Source organism: Rhea americana, unplaced genomic scaffold (genome assembly GCF_003343005.1).
Source record: "Rhea americana isolate MKP2758 unplaced genomic scaffold, rheAme1 scaffold_16, whole genome shotgun sequence".
NCBI lineage: Eukaryota > Metazoa > Chordata > Aves > Rheiformes > Rheidae > Rhea > Rhea americana.
This window is the reverse complement of record NW_028185705.1, coordinates 1,192,786-1,217,275: the sequence shown is the minus strand read 5'-3', so window position 1 is coordinate 1,217,275 and position 24,490 is coordinate 1,192,786. Positions and strand designations below refer to the sequence as shown.

The 24,490-nt window shown below is 40.1% G+C and overlaps 1 protein-coding gene across 4 annotated transcripts in view; it reads left to right on the top strand.

Moving 5' to 3' along the window:
• Window positions 1–24,490, top strand: part of ITPR1 (inositol 1,4,5-trisphosphate receptor type 1) — a 188,037-nt gene that overhangs the window by 105,153 nt on the left and 58,394 nt on the right. For 3 of the 4 annotated variants that reach the window (XR_014895240.1, XM_085300025.1, XM_085300024.1), the window contains 2 exons: window positions 16,432–16,564; window positions 17,994–18,184. The exons of the other annotated variant lie outside the window; for it this stretch is intronic. Coding sequence is in view for 2 of the 3 variants with exons in the window: in XM_085300025.1 (XP_085156151.1) it covers window positions 16,432–16,564; window positions 17,994–18,184 (324 nt within the window). In the remaining variant the exon portion in view is untranslated. The remainder of the gene's footprint in view (window positions 1–16,431; window positions 16,565–17,993; window positions 18,185–24,490) is intronic. 4 annotated transcript variants of the gene reach the window in all.

Genomic DNA, 24,490 nt, shown 5'->3' with positions numbered 1-24,490 from the left:
TTTTTTTTTTTAAATGTGGATTTGAGTTTTCTGTTATGCAGATCAAGAAAGTCTCATCATTCCTCCTTTTCCTGATTTTCCTGTTTTTCCCCCTCATTTACACAGGTCTGCTGTGGGATTTTTTGAGGCTTCAGTTCTACCCTCAGTTGAGTTGCTCTTAACTCAGTCCCGAGTTCCTAAATCTCTAATCCCTGTAATTTGCTGGTGGTCACTGCTGACAGAACTGAGAGCACATTACTTGAGCAGCGTTCAGCCAAAGAGTGCAAAGGAAGATTTTCTTTTTTTACGTATTGTGTGACTTGCTATAATACAGCATAGTACTCATTGAAACAGTCTGATATATAAAAAGACTATACTCCTACCTCCTACCCTTGCACTTAATCTTCCAGCATGAATAATAAAAACGCCACACCCTCCTAGCCCTGTCCTCGTCCCTTTTGTAGGGGGGAGCCGTAATGAGTGCTGCATTGTCTGATTCTGTGAGCAAAGACCTCCATGAAACAGCTGGGGTTCCTCTGCAGCGTGCTAAAAGGGTGGTGAGAACACAGATGTACAGAAGCTTGTGGGAAGAYTTAAAATTTTACATATTGCTGAAGACTCTTAATCTTGGCTTGCACTCAAGTTCTTGCAGTGATGGGTAGCATACTGTGGGATATTTAATAGGCTGAAAACTTTACTACATTAACTGTGTAGACTAGACCCACGTTTATTACTTTACTGAAACATCATTCATACAAATCTTTCTGGATGCCTACTGGAAGATTTAAGTTCAGTTGTACAGTTCTATATTTTAAAACTTTGTTTCTATTCCCCAAATCAAACTCCAACTTCTACTGTGAAGACCCAAAGATGCCTAATGTTGCTTACAGCTCACGCTAGGGATGACTCTTATGCCCACGGCTGAAGTTCTTGGATCTTGGTCAGCCAGCCCATGTGGTTTGTTGGTTGGCATAAGACCAAAGCCACTGTGCATCCTGTCTCCTGTGTGCCCTGGCGCAGTGCCTCCAGGAGTGTCAGCTCCGTAATACACCAACTTCCCAGGAACTTGCAAATGTCACTAATGCCTGCTGGAAAATAGTCACAATGTTAGACAACAGCATTAAAGCATTAAATAATTTATAAGATCCTAACGTGAAATGTATTTGTAATTTCTCTTACTAATGCTTGCTTTCAATTTTTCCTCCCTCTTTCTTTTCTGGCAGATTACCATTGAATTGGATAATGCTGAGGTTTTAGTTTTATTTATTTTCTACGGTGTTGTTTCTATGGTGTTTGTTTTATGAATAGCACTGTGATGTGTCCTGTTGTCTCTTCAGCACTGACTTTTTTGATACGTATGCATTGTGTCAGTGAATCAGTTGAGTTTTTAGTCTGCCGTGTGTCTATGCTGGGAATTGTTACCATAACTAATTCCATATGATATTACTTTGAATATCAGTCCAAGTRTAGTTATAATTTCTGGCAGTCTGCAATCATCTGTTGTCATAATAGTTCTCATAAAGTTTAGGAGCAGATACGAGTGCCTTTGAAATATAAACTGCAGTAAGCACCAKTAGAAAGTTGTCATTTAGCCCCCCACAGTGATTACTGCGTACTCTACGAAAAGGTTCTTTTAGCCATTTGAAAATCAAGGTACTGAGCTTTAATGGCATTCGTATGTAACTTTGAAAAATTGTCAAAAGCCAGCTGGAGAAGACCCTAAATGATTTGTCTTTACTTAATGACTAGTGAGAGTCATTACTCATTTCCCAAGGTACTTCATGCACATGAGACTAAAAAGGGCAGGGCCCTTCTGTGGAAACTGTATAGCTTTCTTTACAGAAAAAAATGACTGTCATGCTATTCATGAAAATACCTAGCTATCTTTCCTGTTGCGTCTTAGTCAGGTTTGGTGTATACAGCCGCATAAAATGTTAGGATGTGTTACGAAAGCAGTGTGGTGTAACTTTATGAAAAYTACTGACTTCTAAAGCTAGCTTCCAATCATGAAAAACGTCGTTTCAGTTGGCAGTACAACAGCCCGGTTCRTGTTTATGCTATATGCAGTTGTTTAAGAGGTGGAAAAGCCTTATTTGAATGAGGACTTCAGTTTAACTGAAATTAAGCTTTCTAAGGACTTTAAGTGGTCTGTTTTGTTGAGACACTATTATATAGGGGTAGAATTAGTTGAGTTTAGCTTTCTGTGTTGCAGTAGCTTCCTCAGGCATCTCAAAAAGAAAAAAAAGGTAATATGAACACTACATTTGAGATTTTTTGCATAAATGTATAATTCTGTGAAAGTGATTGATTGGTGCTTTATTCTACTGAAATACCAGGGGGAAAAAAACATTTTCTTCTTTGTAGCTTGTTTCGTGCATTCTCTCCCAAGCCAACCTTTTATTTGGAACAAAATTCAACCACTTAATGCTTAAAATGTTACTCTTATTTAATAGMATAGATAATGACATATGCTGTAAATTATTTTCTGTAAAACTTCTGRAAATTCATCAACTGAATTTATCTGTGTGGACTTCGTTTTGAGAACCAAGTAATATTTGAGAATCTCAGCTGTTGAAATGGATTTGAGAACCTAGCTGTTGGTCACAAAAGTAGACCTCAGCAAGCATGTCCCGCAGTGCTGAGTTGAAAGACCTCTGGAGGAGAGAGTTTAAAAAAACCTAATTTCTCATGAGAACAAACCAGAGTAGTATTTGGGGGGGGGGGTTAGTTTGTAATTTTTTTTTTTTTAACCTAACCTGTGGGTTAGGTTAAAACAGTAAAGCTCCAGCTTTGCCATGYTCCTATGTCACAAGTCAGTACCATCATCTCTGTCTGCTCTGAGGTTCCCTCTTTAGGAGTTCTGACTACTTTGGAGCAGAAGCTCCATTCTGTGTCTGTGATGCCTTTCCTGAAAGAAAAAAAAAATATTTCAAGAGTCTTCCATCAAAAGTTTCAGTTACAAAGAAACTGCATTTTCCAATGACAAACTTTCATCAGAAAATCTTCAATGAGAGCTACTCAGAACGTTCAGTCTGCTGTTCATGGCAATCTTTTACTTTTAGCATGCATTTCCTGTTAATTTTCGTAGAAGAAAACTGATGAGCACGATGTGTTTAGAGAGTGAGTCTCGCTTCTGTTCTGCATGATCCTTGTTTCTTGTGGTGGAAGACCGCTTACTCTAGTGGAATTGCTTCTGAGCTGGATGAGAATGAGAAGGCTCAGGTGTGTCTCCAGGTGTCACACCAAACTTAATATTGGTTAGCTACAGGGRTGCTTTAGTGTCTAACCTTTTGTGTAATATATTTTTTTTCTCTTCTTTTATTTTTTTAAACTAAGATTTTTTTTTCCTCTTCTTACCTGAGAACTGAAAATACTTCACCAGGAATGTGCTGTTTTTGAATAGTTCATCTGTAGCATGTTAACATTTCTATCAAGTGCTAGCCCCCTTACATTTATGTGGTACTACAACTTCCTGGAGTAAGGTATATAATTCATCTTGGAGAAACTTCAGACATAAATTTGAATTGTTTAATTGCAAATTATTTCATAATATGAAAATCTCCCCCTTCAGTTACTGGGTGTAGTCTGCTGTCTTTGCCTGTAATAAATCAGGCAGAGTGTGCCGAGCAATTCAGAGTTTGGTCTGAAGAAAGCRAAGGAGGAAGGTTCCTTGGTGGAATGGTGCCCTGGATGGAGCAGGTGTGTTTACAACTCTCAGAAATGAGCATCATCTGTTCATAAGGAGGATTTCAGACTGTGATTCGAATCACTGAGAATTCTCAAAGGAAATCCTTGTGTTTCCTTTTCCTTTTTTTTTTTTTTTAACTATTATTAATTATTTATTTTTTATCCCCCTGGCAACTGTAAACATTTAGGGCAAAGAATAAAAGAACACAGAAAGCTCCATTATTGATAAAATTATTAACTTCCCTGTCTGTCAAGTTCTAGGTAGTTTAATTTTTCTGATCAGCTGAAATGCTTCTTGTTCCCCCAGGATAAAACCATATTAGAGTAACTGTCCTATGGCATAGCTGCATTATAATTTCACAGTATGTAGATGAGATTGCATGTGTACATAGATCTATATATCTTACAGTTACTACTGCAAGATAATTTTAGTGGGGGCTTCAGATGCACTTACRCAATGAATTTTAATAATAAAAAAAGTACATCTATTATCAGATGAAGTAGAAGGTAAGTTGAAGTCGGAGACACTTTCTGTCTGCGGACAGGGAGTGCCCTTTTCACTGGTGAATAATGCTGGAATCCACCGTGGCATGCCGGAAATCCCCTGCAAAACAGGAAGAATTGTGACTGCCTGTAACCATATGTGTCAGTCGGCACCTCTGTGTAACAGTAGCTGGCAAATCTGATTTTCTGAAGTACTTGCAATACTAGAGAAGTGCTGTGGAAATGAAGGGAAGGAGTAATATGTTTTAATCCAGTTGGCCTTACACTGGCCTAGTTCGTTTACTTTCTCTTAAGGGATTTATCTTAAAGGTAGCTYTTGGTGTCATTGTTGGAAAGGAGCAGCAGGAAGGAACCTCTGTCCTCTAGGGAAGGTGGTATGATGTGTCACTTGTTTTTAACATCTGTTAATATGGTCTGAGGACCATGAACCTTCCTGGTACTACTATGGTGATAGAATTTTTAAGCTTTCACAGGTGTTTTTCAAAATCTGCAGCATCTAGTATTGAGGGCAGCCCTCACAGTAAAGGTTTCTTCTGGAGACAGAAATTATGATATACTGAAAATGAAATTTATTTTTTCACTATTGCCAAAACACTCAGGTTCCTGTAAACTGTTAACATGCACAGACCTTTGGGAYGGGGTATGTGTAGACTGTTATTAAAAGAAAGAGCAAAAAAGGTGTCTTGGAAGGTGGAAGAAAAGCATGATTGGTTTTAATAGAAAACCAAAACCAGGTGCTGCTCTGGGTATTCAAGTCATGATCTTAGGGAGCTGTATGTTCAGAGCTTGTCTTTCTGTTTCCACTCTGAGCTCCTGGTGCTGCAACTTTGTGAACTTTGCAAACTCAATTTTTCTCAAGTGTTGTCAACTGTGAATCTTGACACGATTGCTTTTGGCTCAATCCATAACCCATAATGAAGTCCAAACACCATATAAGTGCAGATTTTGTAGTGCTCCAAATCTCAGGTYGAGATGATTGCATGAATCTTAGGTTCTCTGTGATCCAGGAGCACGACTCCAGTAGCAAATCACTCCCCCACTCTAAAGCATCTCTGCCTCTCACGCCAAGTTCGGGGTCTACTTTCCTTGGATTTAGGTAGGTGCCAGGAGTCTTTAGGCACTAAGATGTATGTGCCCTGAAGAAAGGGGCTGGTACTACGGAAGGGTGAGTAGGGAAGAAGTGTTAGCCTTCTCCTGCAGGTGGCATTCGCATGATACCAAATGTGACTGGGAGATGTCCTACTTTATTTTTCTTTTTTCCTCCCTACATTGCAGTGAACTGCTCCATTGGGCACCTGCCAACATTCAAGCAGCAGTTACATAAGAGGAGCTTTTTTTCCTGGAATTTAGGCCTGCTGCTGATGTGTGACCTTCAGCAGTAATTGCCAATAAACGTGGTGGAGCTGTTTACAGTTACTTCAGCCTGTGCTGAGGCTGCCAAGAGCCGAGGCTGCAGCGGTAGCTGCTGCGGTTGTACGGCTGCTGGTTCTTCTCAGGATAATGCTGTTCCCATATGATTGGATCTGCTTTTTTATTATTCAAATTGTCTTCCTGAAGAGAGAGCTCAGTCAAACTCGTTTCTCTGCMGAGCTGGTCGTGATCTGTCCCTGAGCCTAAATCCCGGGCAGGGATGATCCCTGGCCCGTCGTCTTTGCACATAGGTAGCAAAACCCGAAAAGATTAGATCCAGCAAATCTCCAAGCACCCTGAGTTTGCACTGTAGTTATTTAGCTCAGAAGACTTTTACCATTTGTAAATAACTGATAAAAGTTAAACTTCTATTAAAAGGCCAATGGGTTTGTTGGATTAAGTAATGACATCTGTTAACTTCTTTATTCAGTTAATAAACAGTATCCAGCAAAATACACCTGCAAACCCAGTCGATACAGTTTTGGATTTGGGACTTTTTTTTATGTCTTCACTTTGGTCTTGAGGTTTCAAGTAGGTGAAAAGAGAACTGAAAATACTGCTTCAAAGGRTTTCACTGAAATAACCTTTTCAGTGATGTTTATCAATGATAAACTRTAAAACTACATTAGAACAGTTGCATAAGGTGCAAAATATGTCCTGTTTTGTGGATCTTTTAATTGGATTTGGAAGATTTTTTTAATCTTCTAAGTGCTGGAGAGAAGCAATTTTAAATTATTTTCCTGGTTAGAGAGAGTTTACCCCACAGTCATTTCTCTTGTGTATTTTGCATTTGGACAGTGCTTTACTTGTTATGTCTCAAGTAGAGGAAATGCAGGCTCTAATAAATTTTTGTGGGCTGCCTTTTTTTTTTTTTTTCCTCTTCACAAATGCTGCAATCTTTGGACTGTTTATATTGCACAAATTAGAATTGTAATTTGTAAGCTCTTTGAAACAGGAGACTGGAGTGTTTCTTATAGTAATTTGTCAAAATATTTGCACCATGTTAACAGCAGATTAAAGCTACCAGTGTAAAATGTGTAGCAAAGGTAGTTTTTATTTATTTACTGTAAATGACTTGAAAGATTGAGAAGAGGAGCAAGTGAGATTTAATTCCCACTGAAGGTCAGTGGCATGTAAGAGACTGAGCTCTTTAACTTGAGGAAACCTAGACCAAATAAAACATGCCTTTGATACTGCAAACTCTGGAAAATTAAAGAAGGATTGGCYGTATGTGTATCTTGGTGACCTTTCAGCTTAGACACTGGCAGTCTATGAGCCAAATTTCCCACCTGGAGGTCTGGCAGTGCACAGAGGCTCTGCAGATGCAGGGAGGTGGGGCGAGGGGAAGTTCAGCCACCTCCCTGATCCACGTGTGCGTGCATGCACACGCATGTGTGCAGAGGTGAGCAGGCGTAAGCGTGTGGTTGCAGGTGTGCCACATGGTGCGGCTGCCCCCSTCCTCTCTCTGCAAATCCTGCAGGCCATGCACCGTAACAATATACTGTTCCACATCTGACACTGATGCTTAATTTATGCCAGTGTAAAATCCTTTGTTGCATTCTAAAAATATAATGCATGGTAACTTTGATACGGATCTGTTACAATGATGAACTGTAACGTGGGAAGAATTTTTCAAGCAGGTTCGGTGCTTTTGGTTCTCARCTATTCCCTGCTGCCCTGAAACTTATCCATAGCAAGTCAAATACATTTTTGACAAACACACCTACGTATCATCTGCAGAGGCTAAAATTTCCCATCCAATACAAGTTTTTTCTCAGTTTTACAAGGTAACGATACTGGCTTTACGAAGGAGGATTTGCAAGTAAATAACCTACACTGGTGGATATTTCTCTTCTCATGGAGTTCATCTGTCATTATCGAAGAATTATGAAGGCCAGCCAAATAATTTGTTCTAACTTATTTTCATGAATCAGGACATGAATGAGAACACTTTGCTTTTTTCCAGTATTTCCAGTAAGAGCGATAGTGAATGTATCCTACAGAGAAGGGAAATTCAGAAGAGAGGAAAGAAGTGGAAAGGGTCTTCTAGGATTGTATTTAAACAACCAATCCTAACTTCAGTGCCAGTTGATACAGGAGATGATAGTGTAAGAATTAAGGTAGATAAAGTAAAGGGCAGTAATTTGCTAATAAGCTCTATTGCAGATCTTTATTACTATTCTTTACATCTGGATATACAACCTGGCTATCAAAAGCTTAATTTGATATTTGACTGATTGACTGTGTAGTTTTGTTTTTTCCTTATTTCCTCTGTTATGCCAAATAGGTCTCCGCATCACCCCAGTAATTAGATGATTTACGCATGAAATTGGGACAGTTTTGGAATTCACAGATTTTGAGACCAGAAGGGACCATTAAGTAATTTAACTTGACTTCCTACCCAGTGCAGGCATCTCGTTTCTCCCAGTTGCTTCTGTGTTGAGCCAAATACATTCAATTTGACTAAACTGCTTCAAAATATTCGGTGTTGATCTTGAAGACCTTCAAAGATGGATGTCTGTTTATAGCAGTGCATTGCACTAACTAGTCATCTCTGTGTCTGCTTTAGAGTGCCCAGATAAAAAGTGGCCTTAAGGAGACATGATAGTTTGGAAACGGGCATGGAAGTGTGAAAGTCAGTGTGAGGTTTGCCAGCATGTTTGTCATTTCAACTTAGAGATGGTCTGAAGTGGAGGAAATGGGTTTGTGCTCTTACATGTGCTGTCCATTTTACGTCAAAATTACAAAGTTTAGTGAGGCTGAAGAGAAAAGGATTGGGTTTTTGAAAGCATTTCTAAGCTCACATAACATGCAACTTTTCCTGATGAGATTATTTTCCACCTGTTTTTTTAATATTACAATATGAGATTTTTAATATTACAATATGAGATTTTTTTTCTATCCTCTTTTACTGAAACCATTCCTGGGAGGACACCCAGTCCATATGAATTGGAATCTCCATCTGCTTTGTAAATGCATTTCAAGCTTGTTCAGAGAGCCTTTGTTTTAGGTGTTTACTAGATAGATGAGTTTAAAAAAAAATATCAAGAGAAGTAATCCTGAGTCTTTAAATGAAAATCTTTCTTCGTTTCCTCAAACCCTTTCATTTTAGGTAAAGTACTTATTGTTTGAATTTTCTGTGAAAGATTGGCTTATACAAATTTGGTCTTTTTTTTAAGCAAATGAAACCAACTTTCACACCTTCCTCAAAACTGTAAAAGATAGACAAAAATCTCTTCTACATGTGCACTCTATTTTTAGATTGTCATTCTGAGGAGTAACAAGTTCACATGAGCTCTCATTGACTTTAGTTGTTGAGGTGGATCTGCTCTTGAGTCAGATAAAGACCATTCTGGGAAACAAAATGTGCAGATTGTCTAGGAAACCCTAACGTACYTGTTGGGGAAACGAATGTTAGAAGCATTCCAGTCACCAATAGGTCAAAGAAATTGTAATTCTCCTATTATGGGTAGTGAAGAGAGCTTTATTCAGCAACCTGCAGGAATGGAAACTTCAAAAGAAGGAGGAGTTTTTATACAGTAAGTTGAAAGGAACTTTTCCTACTGCTAGCAAAAAGGAAGACTACTGCACTTTTCTCTGACCCTGCCACCCATTACATTTTAGTTTAAAAGCTGGCTGCTGTATCTGTGGTGCTCACCTGGCCTCTATTAGTGAAGTGTGTTGGTATTTTACACACTTWAATGTCCTATTTCCCCTTCCTCCCCTCCATCATGCTTAACAGGTGGAAAACTGAGGTGTAGGGAGGCACAAGAAATTTAGCAGAATTACTTACTCRTTCTACACTTTCTCTATGTTCAATTCTGCTTGTGAAGTATTAGCTCATACTTTAAGTTTGYGGAAGTGGTACTGCAAAGGATATCACAATAACTATAACTCAATAATTCTATGCTACTTTAGCTCACTTTGCCTCACAATTTCAGTATTTTGGGTTTATGCTCTTACTGAAAGAGTGTTGAARGCCTAGGTAAGTTGAAATGCTCCAGCGGAGCATTGCCTGGTGCGGCCCTGCTGCCTGCAGATGAGTTTGGGCTGGGTTCTGTCATGCTGTTCTAGCTATACGTGCTGTCACTGTCAAAGGGGGAAGGCACAGAAATTTGCTAACTAAAATGCTTGCTTTTCCCTTCTCAGTTTAAGTTGAAAAGATCAAATTAATTGCATGCTGATTCTTCATCTCTGCCAGTTTTCMGCCCCAAAATGTTCATATATGTTTGAATTTGTGGCTATGGCATAAGCCTGAGAATAACGGAGGTTTTGCATTTGGAATCGAGATTCCAATGTGTTCTCTTGTCCCATCGTGTCTATTTGACCTCTCTGCTTCAGTTTCCCCTTCCCTGGAAGGGAAGGAACCTAATTTCCTTTAGAGCAATATGCACATTTTACTCGCTGTTGCAGATGAGATGACTTATTAATAACAGGAATTTTTTGCTTTGTTCTGAAGCAAGCTGTACTGACTGTGTCTGCAATCCAAACAGYGCACCCAGACTGACTAATGACTTGACATGGCCTTTCCAATATCCAGCCCACAAGCAACAAGGGTGTACTCGATAACGTGCACTCGGCAGGAACTCTGTGTTCCTYTGCATAAACGAAGTTCTTCCTGTTAACTTTTGCTCCTCTGGCTTAAATACTGCGTTCCAGTCTGACCATGAAAGAAACGGTTTCCATACTTGTGAGGTTTCCAAGAGCGGTGACAATGCAAGGAAATGGCATACCAAAGGCCATGCGAGTTAGCCGGGAGGAAAGTCTGTTGGGAGAAGAATGGAGAACTGTTCTTCCTGACTATGCCTGTATACAGAGCACCTAAATGGAAAATGTTAGTTCCCCTGCCCTTTTCCTAAGAAGTGGAATCCTTCCATATTTAGATTTCTAGATCCCARTGGCCTTGGTTTTTTGCCATGGATTTCCTAGGCTGCAGCGGATATTGGGTTAAAATCCACAGTCACTCTCACAACCCATGCTTGATTTGTYTGACTAGTTTGTGTGCCTTTTAGGCAGAGATGGACAATGAGTGGCTGGCTTCATTTGATATTACTGTATTGTAAAAGACTTCTGAGTGTCTGTTTCTGAGAAGTTAAATCAATTTACCCACTGTTAAGCAGACAGTTTCATTTGATTGTTTAGTTCTGTGTTGAACGTTTAAGTTCAGCTAAATGAAAGTTGCCTGTCTTGATCTATTTCAATGTGATGATCAGCATTTTAAATTTGAAAACCTGTTACCATGAAGCTTCTTATTTTGTTGCTCGTATTGTACACTATATTACCTATTTTTTGTCTCAGGAAAAGAATGTTTGTAAATGAGAATCCACTGAAAACATTTTTTAAATAAGATTCTGAATATGTCTTTTAGTGACACACAGCATTTATCCCTTCAGCTACCCCACTGGGGATAAATGCATTATGTTCACTGTGCGCAAATCACGGACACCTTGTCGCAGTCGAAGCAAGCTGTCCAGCAGCGCCTTTCTGAGTTGCAGGCCTGTCTGCAGCTGCAGCTTAAGCTTTTTGCTTGTGCCTTCATGTTTGTGCAGAGTAGTTTGGGCTGTTCAAAGGACACCTGCTAAATTTTCAGAAGGTAGCGCTTTTAGAAGCATGGTGGGTGGGTGTAAACAGTAATTATACCATAATTCATTTGTGGTGATTAAGCTCAAGTCATACTTTCTAGCTCCCTTCCCCTTAAGTGTTGACCACTAGATTTCTGTTAAAATGAAAGAATCTTGAAGAATGACTAATTTTTCTGCATTTTACTTTCAACTAGCTGCCGCAACCTCCAGAAACGGAAAGCTCTATAGAGGTGTGTTATCCACCTATATTTGTACAACAGGCAAATATTGGTGTTTTGAAGTAGTCCTGGTGGAGTGTCTCGTTGGTTTTTTTTAAAAAAAAAAAAAAAAAAAAAAAAATCTGTTAAGTGTGTGTTCCTGCGTGGTATAGATAGTGGAAAAGTTAGCAGATTTATTCAAGTGGCTCAATCTAATACAGAATCAGCCTGATAATCTGAAATAATTTCTACATTAAAGCACGTAAATCAATCCCAAATCTTTGTTCCTAGACAAAGTAAGAGACTCCGAGGACTGATGGTTTAACCAATCCAGGGTATGATTGGTCAGGAAATGGAGGTAGCAAAAGAACTTTGTGGACATTTCGTAGTTCCAGAATTGCTGGGTGTCCTGTTTAAAATGAGTGTGAAACAATGGTGACTTGACTTCATTGAGATTACTAGCTCTTCTGTGAATTGGGTATTAGGGGATGTTTCGTTTGAGATAGCCCAACGTTAGTTCATATAAGACAGATTATTTGCCAAAAATAAGAAATAAGGATTTATTAAAAAAAAAAAAAAAACTTGAATTGTTTTGGAATTAATGGGACATCCAGAGGTGCTGTTGGTAGATTATACCACTGGATAATATAATACTGCAAATCTAATTTAAAAACTATATGGAAGTCCAAGTCTAGGAGGCTGTTGGATTTGTTTTGAAATCACGAAGAGAAAAAAAAATGCAGTTTATGGTGTTCTAGGGTTTTTTTTTATTAGTATTTTTTGTGGAAGACTGTTTAAATGTGAAGTGAAACAGTTGGTGGTCATAGAATGACTTTGAGATGCGTCAGGGTAGGCTCCTGGTTGAACTGTGTCCCTGGACAGAGTGATGGTTCCTCTGCACTTTCAGAATGCTTTTTAAGTGACGAGAACTTGACATACTTTCAATTTACAAAGTGCGAGTTCTAGTCTGTGGAAAACTTCTGAAAATTTACTTCTTTTAGATACTTAATACCTGAAATAAAAGAGAGATTTGATTTGGAAATGTGAACATGCTATCGGACTTTGTTCAGTAAATCAGAGTAAAGCCTCGCTGAAGTTTTGAAACGCAGCCATGGCATTGGAATGAAAATCCTATAGGTTTTGTCAGAAGCCCTCTGCAGTCTCAAAAGAGCTTCACTGACCACAACTGGATATGTTGTACCATAGGTACTAAAGTACCTATCCTTCCACGAGAAGTGTGTGTGTAGTGGGGAGGGGTGTTTGTGTGCATAAGTGTGTGTATATATGTATATGTGTGCATGGATGTAGTGCATGGTTTCGACTCCTGGAAACTTTTGTGTTCTCAGTTTCTGTCAAATTAGATAGACTTTGTGTTTTCCTTAAATCCCTGAGAATGTGTTGGCATACATGCATGCCATGTGTGGTCTGCTGGAGAGTGTCAAAGCAGACTGATTATGTACTGTTAGAGCTAATTAAGGCCTGATGTTTTGTTTAGACAGCTTGCCACTTGATCTTCCTTATCTCCCCCCCTTGCTTTCAGCTGTGACTTTCCTTAATATTTTCCCTGAGTGCAAAGATTTTAGTGTCTCTTTAGTGTTGCTCTGCTTTAAAATGACATTTCTGCACGTGCAGCAGGAGCTTGATCAAAGTCTACCACAGAGGCAACTGGAGGATCATAGAAGGGTATGTACAGCAGTCAAGCACTCTTAAAATTAATCCACTACCTTTTCCTTTTAAATGGTGAAGTACAAATCATGTAGGAAACATCTGTGGTGGTTGTCAATCTCCTAGAAAGTCTAAAACTAGCAGCTCTGCTTATGAAACAAAGTACATGGGCAGCTCCCATTGTATTAAATGGGAGCTGGGGTTGCTCGGTCGCTTAGAATGAAACCTCAGCTCCTGGCCTGGTCTCTTCATGCTTCTAAAGTATGCCCTTTGGTTACAGACTCATAAAGTGAGATTAATCAGGCCTTGTGGAGTTTGCTTATTTTGGACTCCCAAAACCCCCTGTCTCTTCATAAACAGTAAAGCTGCAGAATCAGCACTGCTGGTTCACTACAGTATTTCTCACTTTTTTTCTGCTCTTGTAGCCAGGAACAGAATCACAGCAACTTACAGCTGCTTATCTCTTTGGTTTTATTAAATATTCTCTGTAATACAGTTTCAATGCTGGTAACAGGGTTTTGGTAACACTTGAACTGAGTTGTTTGTATCTGTTCTATTGATATACGTCCAATGATGTTTGTATACTACTTACTGTTAGTTTACCTTGATGATGAATGCAGATGAAGCTGAATGCTGCTGGATTTTCTAGGTAGCATGTTTAATTTTTCTTAATGCTGTCAGACATCTGATATTTGTTTGCATACTATACGCATCAGTGATACATAATAGTAACATGATGGTTAAAGAGCTGTTCTGAAGCCAAGCACTGCAGCTGAATTAATTAAAACATATCTTAAATACCACATATTTTTTCTCCCCTTAATTTCAGTCACATTTTTATACCCTTATTAGCTAACACAGGGCTTTTGAGTAATTAAATAGAAAACTAAGTTTTTTTTTTCCTCAGCTAGAATTGCATATGACACTGGATGTGACTAGCTGGCCAGAACTTTGAACCTGTGGATCAGCATGCTTTCCTTTCTGACTAGAAATGACAGATGCTTCCTACCTGTTCCCACTTAGATTTTCTGGTTAGCTTGTCCTCTTTTGGATATAGTTTTAGCTCAGTAAGAAAGCAGATGTGCTGCCCGTCTGTCACAAGGGCAGGAATTACCTATGAGCTTTGTCCTCTCACCTGAACTATTTTGACCATGAAGTCAAAGTTGTCGTCTTCTCCACAGTGGACTGGAAAGAAAGGCTAGAGAAATCCAATAGGCTCTAGCTAACTATCTGGATTCAGGAAGAGGTGGAGTTTACTGAAAGCATTTCTTGTAGTTGGATGTGTGTTAACATCTTCATAGTAAGTTGTAAAAATGACCATTTTTAAATGCCAGTTGCCATGACAACTACTAGTTAGTTTAATGGAAAAGAAAAAGGTAATATGCAAACTCTCACTGTAACTTGATTTTGGCACAGGGCTATACAAATATAACAAGTTTCCTTTCTAATCAGTACACGTGCAGAAGAAAGATGTAGTTTAGGGGGGGCTTTTTGTCTGCCTTGACCTTGTTCTGTCATGCATTGCTCACTACCTGCTAGACCGAGAGCAGAGAGAGTGGCTAAAGTAATATGTTGTGTACTAAACAGCAGCCCGGCCTTGCTGGACTAGCTGCACTGGGGTGAGAATCTGCTTGAGCCTTTGAGTTGGTCTCTTTTCTCTCCAACATATGCACAATTTGGCCCAAGTAGTGATGGCAGGTGTATGCCCCTTAAAATAAAGTACTGATCTTTTTTTTTTTTTATATATATATATATACTTTTGCTTCAAAGTGACTTGCTTTTTTATTTGGACTTTTGGAAGCAACTGGCTGGAAAGCTATCCTAGTGTTTATTTTTGCATCTTATTGCCCTTTCTCTTCCTCTGTCCTCTCTGACTCTGTAGGATACAGCTCATATGTAGCAGCTTTCATACTAATAATCTCTAGGAGCATCTTTAATCTGCTAAACAGTATGGAGAGAAGCAGAAGGCTGTAGCCTGACACTAGCATCAGCCTTACAGAAAGAGCAGTGGTCTCTGACAAACTGCAGAGAAGTGTTTAGCTGCTTAGTTTAGAAGCAATTTCTGATTTTTTTTTTTTTGGAGGGTTTTTAATTTTCAGACAGCCTGCTACTGTGATAGGGAGAGGAGCCCAAGTGAACAGGTTTCGCAAATCCTGGGAAACTTCTGTTGCACTGCAGGTGTCTTTCCAACTCATTGCTGTATCAGAATTTATCTAATCTATCTTTGTGTGTGCCTTTGAGTATCAAAAACATCTGGCCTGATAGTACTGGAGTTTTGTATGACCTAATGAACACTTGTATTTGCTTACTTGTTTTTGAAAGACCTCTTGTGAAAGTGTTAAAAGTAAGGCTTCACTTACATATTATTAAACTGTTGTTAATGACATTTTGAATCTATAGCCGAACAACAAATGAGATCTGAAATACAGCTGGAAATCAGTGTTGAACACTTGTTTCCTAAAACAAACACTTCCGTTAGTATGAAATTATTTGTGGCTAGCTTTCTTTTTTACTTTTTTTTTTCCTACTACCACCCCAAATCCGGTCTCAAGGTGGTAAGTCTGTAATCACAGGCCGTGTCTGTTAGCAGAGTGGTAGCTTACAGTTAATAAATGCTGGTCTTTAGGCACAAAGACCTTACAGAAATTAATCCAGTGGTGGTGTTCCTGTACCCATCCATTCCTGGCCATGCTGCCAGCTTTTCTATGGCTAAATTACTAGGAATTCTTCTTAAAATCTTAGAGGGGAACAGTGCAGGATCCATAGGCCAATGCAGAAGCTGGCAAGCGATGTCCATTAACAAAAACCGCACGTACTTGGGGCAAAACTTGTGGGCACTGCCAGCCAATGCACGGCCGCAGAGCTGGAGCTCGTGTGGATGCAGCCAGCGGCGGTGGCCGACCCTGGTCCGTGGTGGGTGCTACCCCTGGCTTCAGCCACTGACGAGCAGCGCACAGCCCTGCAGCACTTGCCAAAAGGCAAAAGAGTGCCGGCGGGAGGAGATGGGAGTTTGGGAGTCTCACCAAACTGTCCCTAATGTTACTTTTTCTGTGCTCCTCCTCTTCCTTTGTGCTGGTGGTGTACAGATTCTGCTTTTTTACGTTTAATGCTAAGATAATAGTCTGTCTTACAAATTTTTTAAAATGCTCTTTCAGGATAAAATCAGCCCAGTGAGCTATCTGAGCGGTAGGCGCCCCGGCCCGTGGAGCCTGTGAGCTCCTTTGAGCCCTCTCCTAGGGTCCAAGCCCACCTGGGAACATCGGAAGATGCTAAGTTTCCAGTGCACAGCTCCCCCTCCTGCACAGCTAGTAGGCTCGTTAGAAGTGCAGTCGTCTTGCTACTGAATATTACTAGTTTATTTATTCGTTAAACTCAAATTGTGCTTTCATTATCCTCTTTGAATTAAGGGTGAGGCACTCAGGCAAGTTTTGGTCAACCGTTACTATGGCAACGTCAGACCGGCGGGAAGACGAGAGAGCCTCACGAGCTTTGGCAATGGCCCGCTATCTGCTGGAGGCGCTAGTAAAGCCGGGGGAGGAGGTAGGATGCACTGCCTGCTAATTAGTGATTGTATGACTCTGCCCTGCCAAATTGTCTGTGTCTGTTTCTGCATGACGAATGGAGTATCTTAGAGGTGAGGGAGCCTCCCTTCCCCTCCAGGCTTTTCCTCTGCTGTTCTGGTCTATGAAAATCACACACACACAAAAAAAGCAGAAATTGTGCACAGTGGAGGGAGGGTGAAGAAGTCCTACTTGCATGTTGGTCCTAGCTTTGGAAACTTCAGTGTGTTTCAGCCCTCCTTGAGGGATTTTGTTATAAGCTGAGCTGAGCGTAGCTCTCCTGTCTGTAGTCACGTGAACTACTTTTTATTCCTGCAGATGAGAGTAGTATTTTTTTTTTCTGACTGCATTTGAGAAAATACTTTAAAATGAAAGCAAGTGGAACTTTTTATACTTTTCAGAAACTTTGTTGGTCTGGCATGATTTTTTTGTAGTTTCGCTTTGAATGAATTTTCTTAAATCTGATCAATTTAGTATTTGCAATAATATTGGGGAAACGCGCGCATGGGGAAGTTGGATTAACTGCATCTAAAGCAGAAGCATTTCATTGTATTACAGAGAGATTGCAGGGGATAGGATGAGCAAAAATTAGATTTAAAGTCAACTGTAAACTACAGCTTATTTAATTTGAGACCGTTTGCTAAAAAAGCCAGTAATGTCATGCACATTTATCAAAATACAATTCAGTGGGTTTTGCCTCTTCAACATAAAGATTGTCAGTAATCCTGTTGAAAGCAGGCTTGATCAAGAATAAGAAAAAAATATATTTCCCCTTGCCTTTTTCTAAAATTGGTATGTATTACATTTGTCCTCGTGTAATGCTGCTGTCTGTCAATACTCTTCCACTTACTAGCTTAGCTTTCCTCAGTTCTGGTTCTTTCTGCCTTTTCCACTCTTGCCCACTTATGTTCAGTTTATGTATCCATGGAGTGTTATGGTTTCTGTACAACGCTTTGCATCTACTGGAATTTGTCTTGCCTTTTCTCTCTCACTTTATTGGGACTGCAAAGCCTTCGCTTTCTCTTCATATCTCTGAATCCGTGCTGTTTCCAGAATGATCTTCCAGGATGGCAGTGCTCTTTCCAACCCATGTTACTGTGCTCTTTCCAACTCGTGTTACTGGTGAAGCAGTATTTGCAGTAGCTATTTTGTACTGTCAGGCAAGGTTGTCCTCAGGATACCGCCTCCCTTAGACTTCCACACGTTAAAGCAGCATGAGGTATCCATCTTGCAATGTCTCCTGTGCTCTAAGCAAACTTCTCCTTGCAGAATTGCCATGTGCTGAGTTCATTGCCGTTAATAAACATGTGTACCATTTGGGATAGATTGATTAAACCAAAAGAGAGATCCCATCACCTTYGAGTGGAAGGATTTGAATCTCAGGCTGTTTGTCATGATCACCTTTATAGGAGGAAGCTCCGGATCAAGCTCAATGAGCCGAGGTGAGATGAGTTTGGCAGATGTCCAGTGTCATCTGGATAAAGAAGGTGCATCCAACCTGGTTATAGACCTCATCATGAATGCCACCAGTGACAGAGTCTTTCATGAGAGCATCCTACTAGCCATTGCCCTTCTGGAAGGTGGGAACACTACAATACAGGTAGGAATATGGAGAACATGAAGCTTGTAACAAGGACATATTGGAAAGGGAAATGTTTTATGAAATCCTAGAAACTAGAGGAGCTAAATGAGATGGGAGGGGAGTGACCAAATAATCTTTGACCTATAATTAAAGGAAATATTAGTCTTTACCATGCAAAAAGTAACTTATTAAATGTTAACATGGGAAATAGGTATTTTTATTTTCCAGTGCCATATAGAAGAATGCATAATGAAATAGCTTTGCACCTTAAGTTAGTGTGGCTACTTCCATGAGTAAGTATAAGCAACTGTAGGTTGATCTGAGACTTTTACTAGGTCTTAGATTTCAGACCAAAATTTAAAATAACTTTATGGTAAACTCCAGATCATTACCTTTCTCCTGTGATCTTGCTGTTCTTGGCTTCTGCGTTTTAAATGATGATTTGAATTCTCTGCATGAGAATTACACCAATTGGACCTGTCAACCTGGAGTTTGTATGAATTTTAATAAGCATACATCAAGTAGTTTGTTACATTTCAGAAATACAATATTCTGACACACACAAAGTAAAACCTTACTGTGGCAAAAACTTACCTACAAAGATTATAGAATGTGTAATATCTTAGAACACATGCAAAGTCAAAAGGATATTTGCAGGCAGCCTATTTCCATCTTGAACAGTTCAGAAGTAGACTGGGCTTTATGCATAGATATTGCAGAGAGTATTATCCCCTTTCCTCTCCTCTACTGCTATGTATCTGCCATGCGTTTCACATGTCTGAACAAAACAGTCAGTGGTTTAAGGAGGTCATTTTCCCAGGCAGTTCTTTTCTTTGAGAAGTGGTATTTCCAAGCATTAGATACATGTGACTAGTTCAGGCTTATAATTTGATGCTGCTTGTACTGCATCCTAATTATAGGCTGTTGCCAAAATGGACAGTCCTGTTCTGGCTAGCTCTGTCCCCGCTGTTGTGACTTGTACAGTTGTGGAGTGCATTGAATTGAGTTGCTAATGTGGTGGAAGACCAACCTGATACGAAAACATATGTGAGCAGAGGTATTGCTAAAACCTGACCAGAGATGTGTGGAAGACCGAGACTGTTTTGGGTAGCAATACAGGATGAATTTGATGAAGTGTAACACAGAGCTGAACCCTGACTTGTTATAATTGATGTTTATGGTTAAGACTTGCACTAGAGCTCTTTAGCACCACTACTTTTTGTGCCTTTTCAGGGCATGGTAAACTTTTGTTGAGAGGAGAGAGGACACTTTGGGGTTCCTTCAATCTCTGAATCTGTAGTCATTTTTTTTCATTCATATACATACATGTATGTGTATACACACACTCTAGAATGAAGCTTCTTTGCAAGAGGTGAAGTGGGACTATGGCATTTGAAGTCCAACGTCACCTTAAAATGCAGTGACAGGGTTAACATTCCTTGGGGAGAGTCACGCGTTTAAATTTCCTGCGCTTCTCAAATGTAAGGGAATCTGAGCTTTCATCTTCCTAGCTCACGGATAGCCTCAGGTAACCTCATACACTGTCGTGCTGGAAGGAAAAATGAATTCTGCACCAGCCTGACACAGAGAGAGATGCTTTGCTTATTCTGGAACTGGGGCTAATGGACTGAATAGTCACTTCCTTGCTGTATGCAAATCCTTTTTAGAGTTGGAGACAGGTTTCCTAGCTCATCTGGTCAAAAAAACAAACAGGGAAATGTCTGATCCTTCTCTGCAGGCACCTCTTTCACCAAAAAAGCCTGTTCCGTTTGCATTTGCTGTTGAGAGCTGCAAGATGGGAGATTGTAAAATAACTGTGTGGTTAGGAAAGAGCTGTTGGCATAAGGTGGTTATAGCAAATCACATGATGCTTTGACATCCGTGCCGTGTGATCCTGCCAATTTCGGTTGCACTCTTGCCTTTTTAGATATTACTTCTGGCAAACCAGAATAACTATTTTGCATCCCTTCCTACTCAGGGGTAAGTGCTTAGAAAAATGTTCTGGGCAGGCAGCAGTTCTTCTGTGCATATGCGTGTACGTGCTTTAATGCAGCAGTAAAGGGGTTGGAAGGGAGTGCTAATTTAGATTGCTTTTAAGTACAGAATATTTTATGAACCAAACTTGTTGATGCCTACAGCTAATGCTGTAAGATTGTGAGGTCTTGGACACACCCAGGAGCTCTAACTCAGGCATGCAAACTATAAATGAAGCTTTACTGAAAATATCCTATAAAGAGGCTGCAATGAAACTATTCTGTTCTATAACAATTCAGCAGCCTAACAGGTGAAAGGCAAAACAGGTTTATTAATGTTAAGAGATGTTCCCTGACTTGCCTCTGCCACTGATACCTTGCAAGTTTCCTGGGGCCTGAGCTTCCTTGTTTTACTTGCAGTCATTAGCACATGTGAGTCCCCTTAGTCAGGACCACTGCAATATCAAAAAAGGTCAACGTATATTCGTCTCTCTAGTCTTTCTGTATTTGAGACATGAAAGCCAAGGAAATAAAACTTTAAAATGTAGAAAAATGCCAATCACGAAGTTTAACTTCTGAGAGAACAGCTGGCTCAACACTGGTGAATCAAAATGAATGTGGAAATCATGATTTCAGTTCTGTATCTCCCAGAGTAATTGCTGAGTGATGTTCAAGTTAAACCAGCATCCTGACACAGTAAATTCATGTAACCAAACTTTTCTCTCTATATATAGTAAGAATAGCCCATCTGCTCACCCAGAAAACACAGAAAGCTCTGGGTGAAACCAAGGTATTAGGGAACGCTACCTTTATAGAAGAACTATTTGAGGTAGTCACTTGTCTGCATAGCTTTAAGTTGACTTCTTTTTTATACAGCAATTTTTCACCACAACACAGAAAAGATGTAATAAAGGAGTGTAGTAGTGTGACGTCTCCTATTAGTAAGACTTTATTATTGCAAAATAAACTGCAAAAAACTTCTGTCTGCTTCTGAATGCTAGGCTTACTCATGAAAATGAACCCATTACTTTCTGTGATCTTTTATCCTCGTCTTTCTGTAATCTACAGTTTTCTCTAAGTTTTGCAGATTAGAAAGGGCTTCGTAACTTGCAATCTGCAGTGTGGATTTTCTTAAGTTTTGCGGCGGTTTCCAGTAAATGCCAGTGGAATAGTCATCTTCATTCTCTGGACTAATAACTTTGTTCGTTTTGCATCAGATATGTTTGTCATTGTGAAACTTGACCTAGCCAAATCAGCCAGCTTTGTCATTGAGTTCTAACACAAACAATTTATCTTCATTTCACAATTTTATGGTTATTATTAGCAGCTCATGATATAATATTCTGAACAAGTTCATTCTGTGATCTGCCTGAATAAATTTTACCAAACTTAAATTGCTTGTATCTACAGCCCTTTGAGAATAGGAAACTAGTGGGATAGAGAAAGGTTATGTAAAAACTTTTTGGCAGCAAAGGCAGAAGTATTGTCCCTGCATAGCATTTTCTTAACTTCAGGTTTTCACACGGGAAACATGTTCAGCCTGAAGTTAGGCAAAAGGTTTGTACCAACACACAGGAACTTGCATGTGATAATTGTAACCTGGTTAATGATGGGAGTTCCCGGGTAACTCCCATGCGCTGCAGTGGAAGAATAGATGCCTGTGATGTTGGAAAGGGATAACTGGAATAGGTGTTACTGTTTCGTTAGGTACATACAGGACCAATATTAAGGCTAAGCAAAGTAGGTGGTTGCCAACTGTAGTAGAAAAGCAAATCCAGAAAGGTTCCTTGTTATAACTGGCAAGAGTGATTTTTATTGGAGTGTTAAGAAGATGAATCTTGGGGGGGAAGCAGAACAAGAAAAACCTGGTTTGTCTTTGGGAACCAGCTAAGCTGCCAGTATTGACCACGCTTAATCCTGTGCTGCCCCATTTTGTTAATAGGGGGTGAATGTGCACTCTTAACTTGGTGAGGCCAGGGAAAGATGGAAGTCTTTGCCAGTTAAAGCCCTCTGGTTGGCATCTTTTCTAGATTATTCCTAGTTTTTAGAATACACTTTGAAGCACTGTCAGCTACTGCAGTGAGAGGTGCTGCTGATGGGTCTGCAGGTGCCTCCAGTTAGTTCCTCATTGCTGTAGGATGAGAGCTCTGGTTTATGCTGGGGAGGGTGCCCTGATTTACAAGGTGACAGAAATGCAGGTGGAACCACAGGGTTGAAACTGGGCAACAAATGAACCTGACAAACACTACTGTTCCCTGAGCTCAAAATGACATAAACCTCACTATTAATTTATATAACCCTCGGTGGCATGCGCCTTGTGTGAGCTGCCTCGGGCAGTGTGGCACGGCTGCTCGCAGGTGTGGCACAGCCCAGGAAGCCGTTGCAGGGCCCACGGGTGCCTGTGCCCAGGCATCAGCCCCAGCTGGACACCCTGACCCTGCCTGGCAATTGTTCTTGCTCCTAGRTGAGCTTAATTTACAGCTCCCACTCTCCCTTGGAGGTGACCGAAGGATAGTCTGCTCCCTGCGTAAGCTGCTGCGCAGCGAATTCACCTCGATTAAAGTAACGTCGGCAAATGAGTGACAGGGGGGGAAATTGCTGAAGACTGCTCCTGTAGCACTTGTCTCTCATCTGCCAAATAAAAATTATATGCACCATATACTCTGCTTCACCTTCTTCAAATTTCAGGTTTCCTGGGTCTCTGGAAGTTGATGACAAGTAGACTCCCTTACTCTCCATGGAGATTTTGGCCAGCTTATTTAATTAGGGGTCTTCTCAAAAGTTAGGTTATGTGACAAATTACCCCCTCGGCTGTCAGTGTTTTCAGCAAGAGAAGGGAAGGTGAGGCTGATGGCTTGAGTTTAAGGTGTTTGAGTGCCTCTGCAAGTCAGTGTGCTGCGGAGTTACCACTGCATGGTGTGATAAGGGCTTCCCCGCTTCACCTGCAGTTCTTTCCAAGCCACCCAAAGCAGCCCTGAACAAGCTAGGTGCCAGAAATCACTCCTCACCTAGTCTAGTTTAGTAGGAAATCCCTAATCTGGGTAAAACACTGGACTAATGTGAGTCTCCTGTCTCCAGCTGTGTCTCACACCCCAGGCGCACGCCCTCAGATTCAGGGGATTTGCTTCTTGTGCATCCTCACCACTAACAGAACTCCAGCAAGGTGGTCTGTGGTCACCTTTACTGAGCTTGGTGTCTCAGACTGTCCCAAGATGATTGATAATTACTGCATGGTTGCATAGTTGATGCACAAAAAGGAATTGAATCCAGACTTAGATCTAATTGCTATTTGTATTTCTGGCACTTAAGAAAGAAGCTGAAGTTAAGTTATCTAGAATCCTTGCTAGGTACAAGGAGCCCACCTCGTCTGGCAGAAATTGCAGTTTTGACAGTGCTGGTATTAAGAGCATTAAAGTGCTGAAAAGCACCGAAAAGCGCTTCAGGTTCTGGCCCTACGCTAAGAAAAACATCCAGAAACCTTGAAAATCTCAAGGGCTAAATACAAATGCCTACTAATATTCAGTAGTCTAAAACCTCTATTTGGCCATGGTTGTTTGTGTGTCATTTTAAAATCAGACAGCTCAGATCTGTTCTGCTGCCTTTTTGCATTGTTATTGCTTCACTGTAAAATGATATCTGAGCAGTTTTTGTCTTGTAGTGTTAAAGCTGTTTTCAGAACTTGACCACTGAAAGGGATAGACCTCTCGGTAATACTTGCATGGCTTTTCGGTGCTTAGCTTTTCGCTTGTGTGCACAGCATGGCAGCCTGTGTGTGTCATTTTTATTGCTGTCTGCTGTAGCTTTCCCATTTTATGAAGCAGTAACTCTGAGACAGATGTGTCCTTCAACTCACTGTATTGTTGGCTGTGAAATGAAGTGACAAAAGTCAAAGATAAGAAACACTAAAAAGATCAACAGTGAAATAGCTGGAAATGGCCAAACAACTTTTTTTTTTTTTTTTTCAGTATCCTTTTTTTTTTTTTTTTTTTTTTTTTTTTTTTTTTTTTTTTTTTTTTTTTTTCACTTTCCTCTGTTGGCCTAAATATGCAGTGTCCTATGCTGTTGCCAGAACGCTTAGTTTCTCGGGGTCCACAATTGCAATTGCTCTCAAACTTTAGGAGAGAATTTTGCAAAGTATTGCAAAAGAAATGATGATGTAAAACTCAGATTTAGTAGCATAATTGTGTTTCAGGGTTTGTGGTTTGAACTTTATTTTTAACAAATTTGCTTTGTTTTCTTACAAAATTTGCAATATTCATGGGCACCTGTGAGCTCACAAAAATCTACATGATGACGACTGCTTCACAGGCCAGAACATTTTTGGATCAATAAAATTTTGTAAATAGTACTT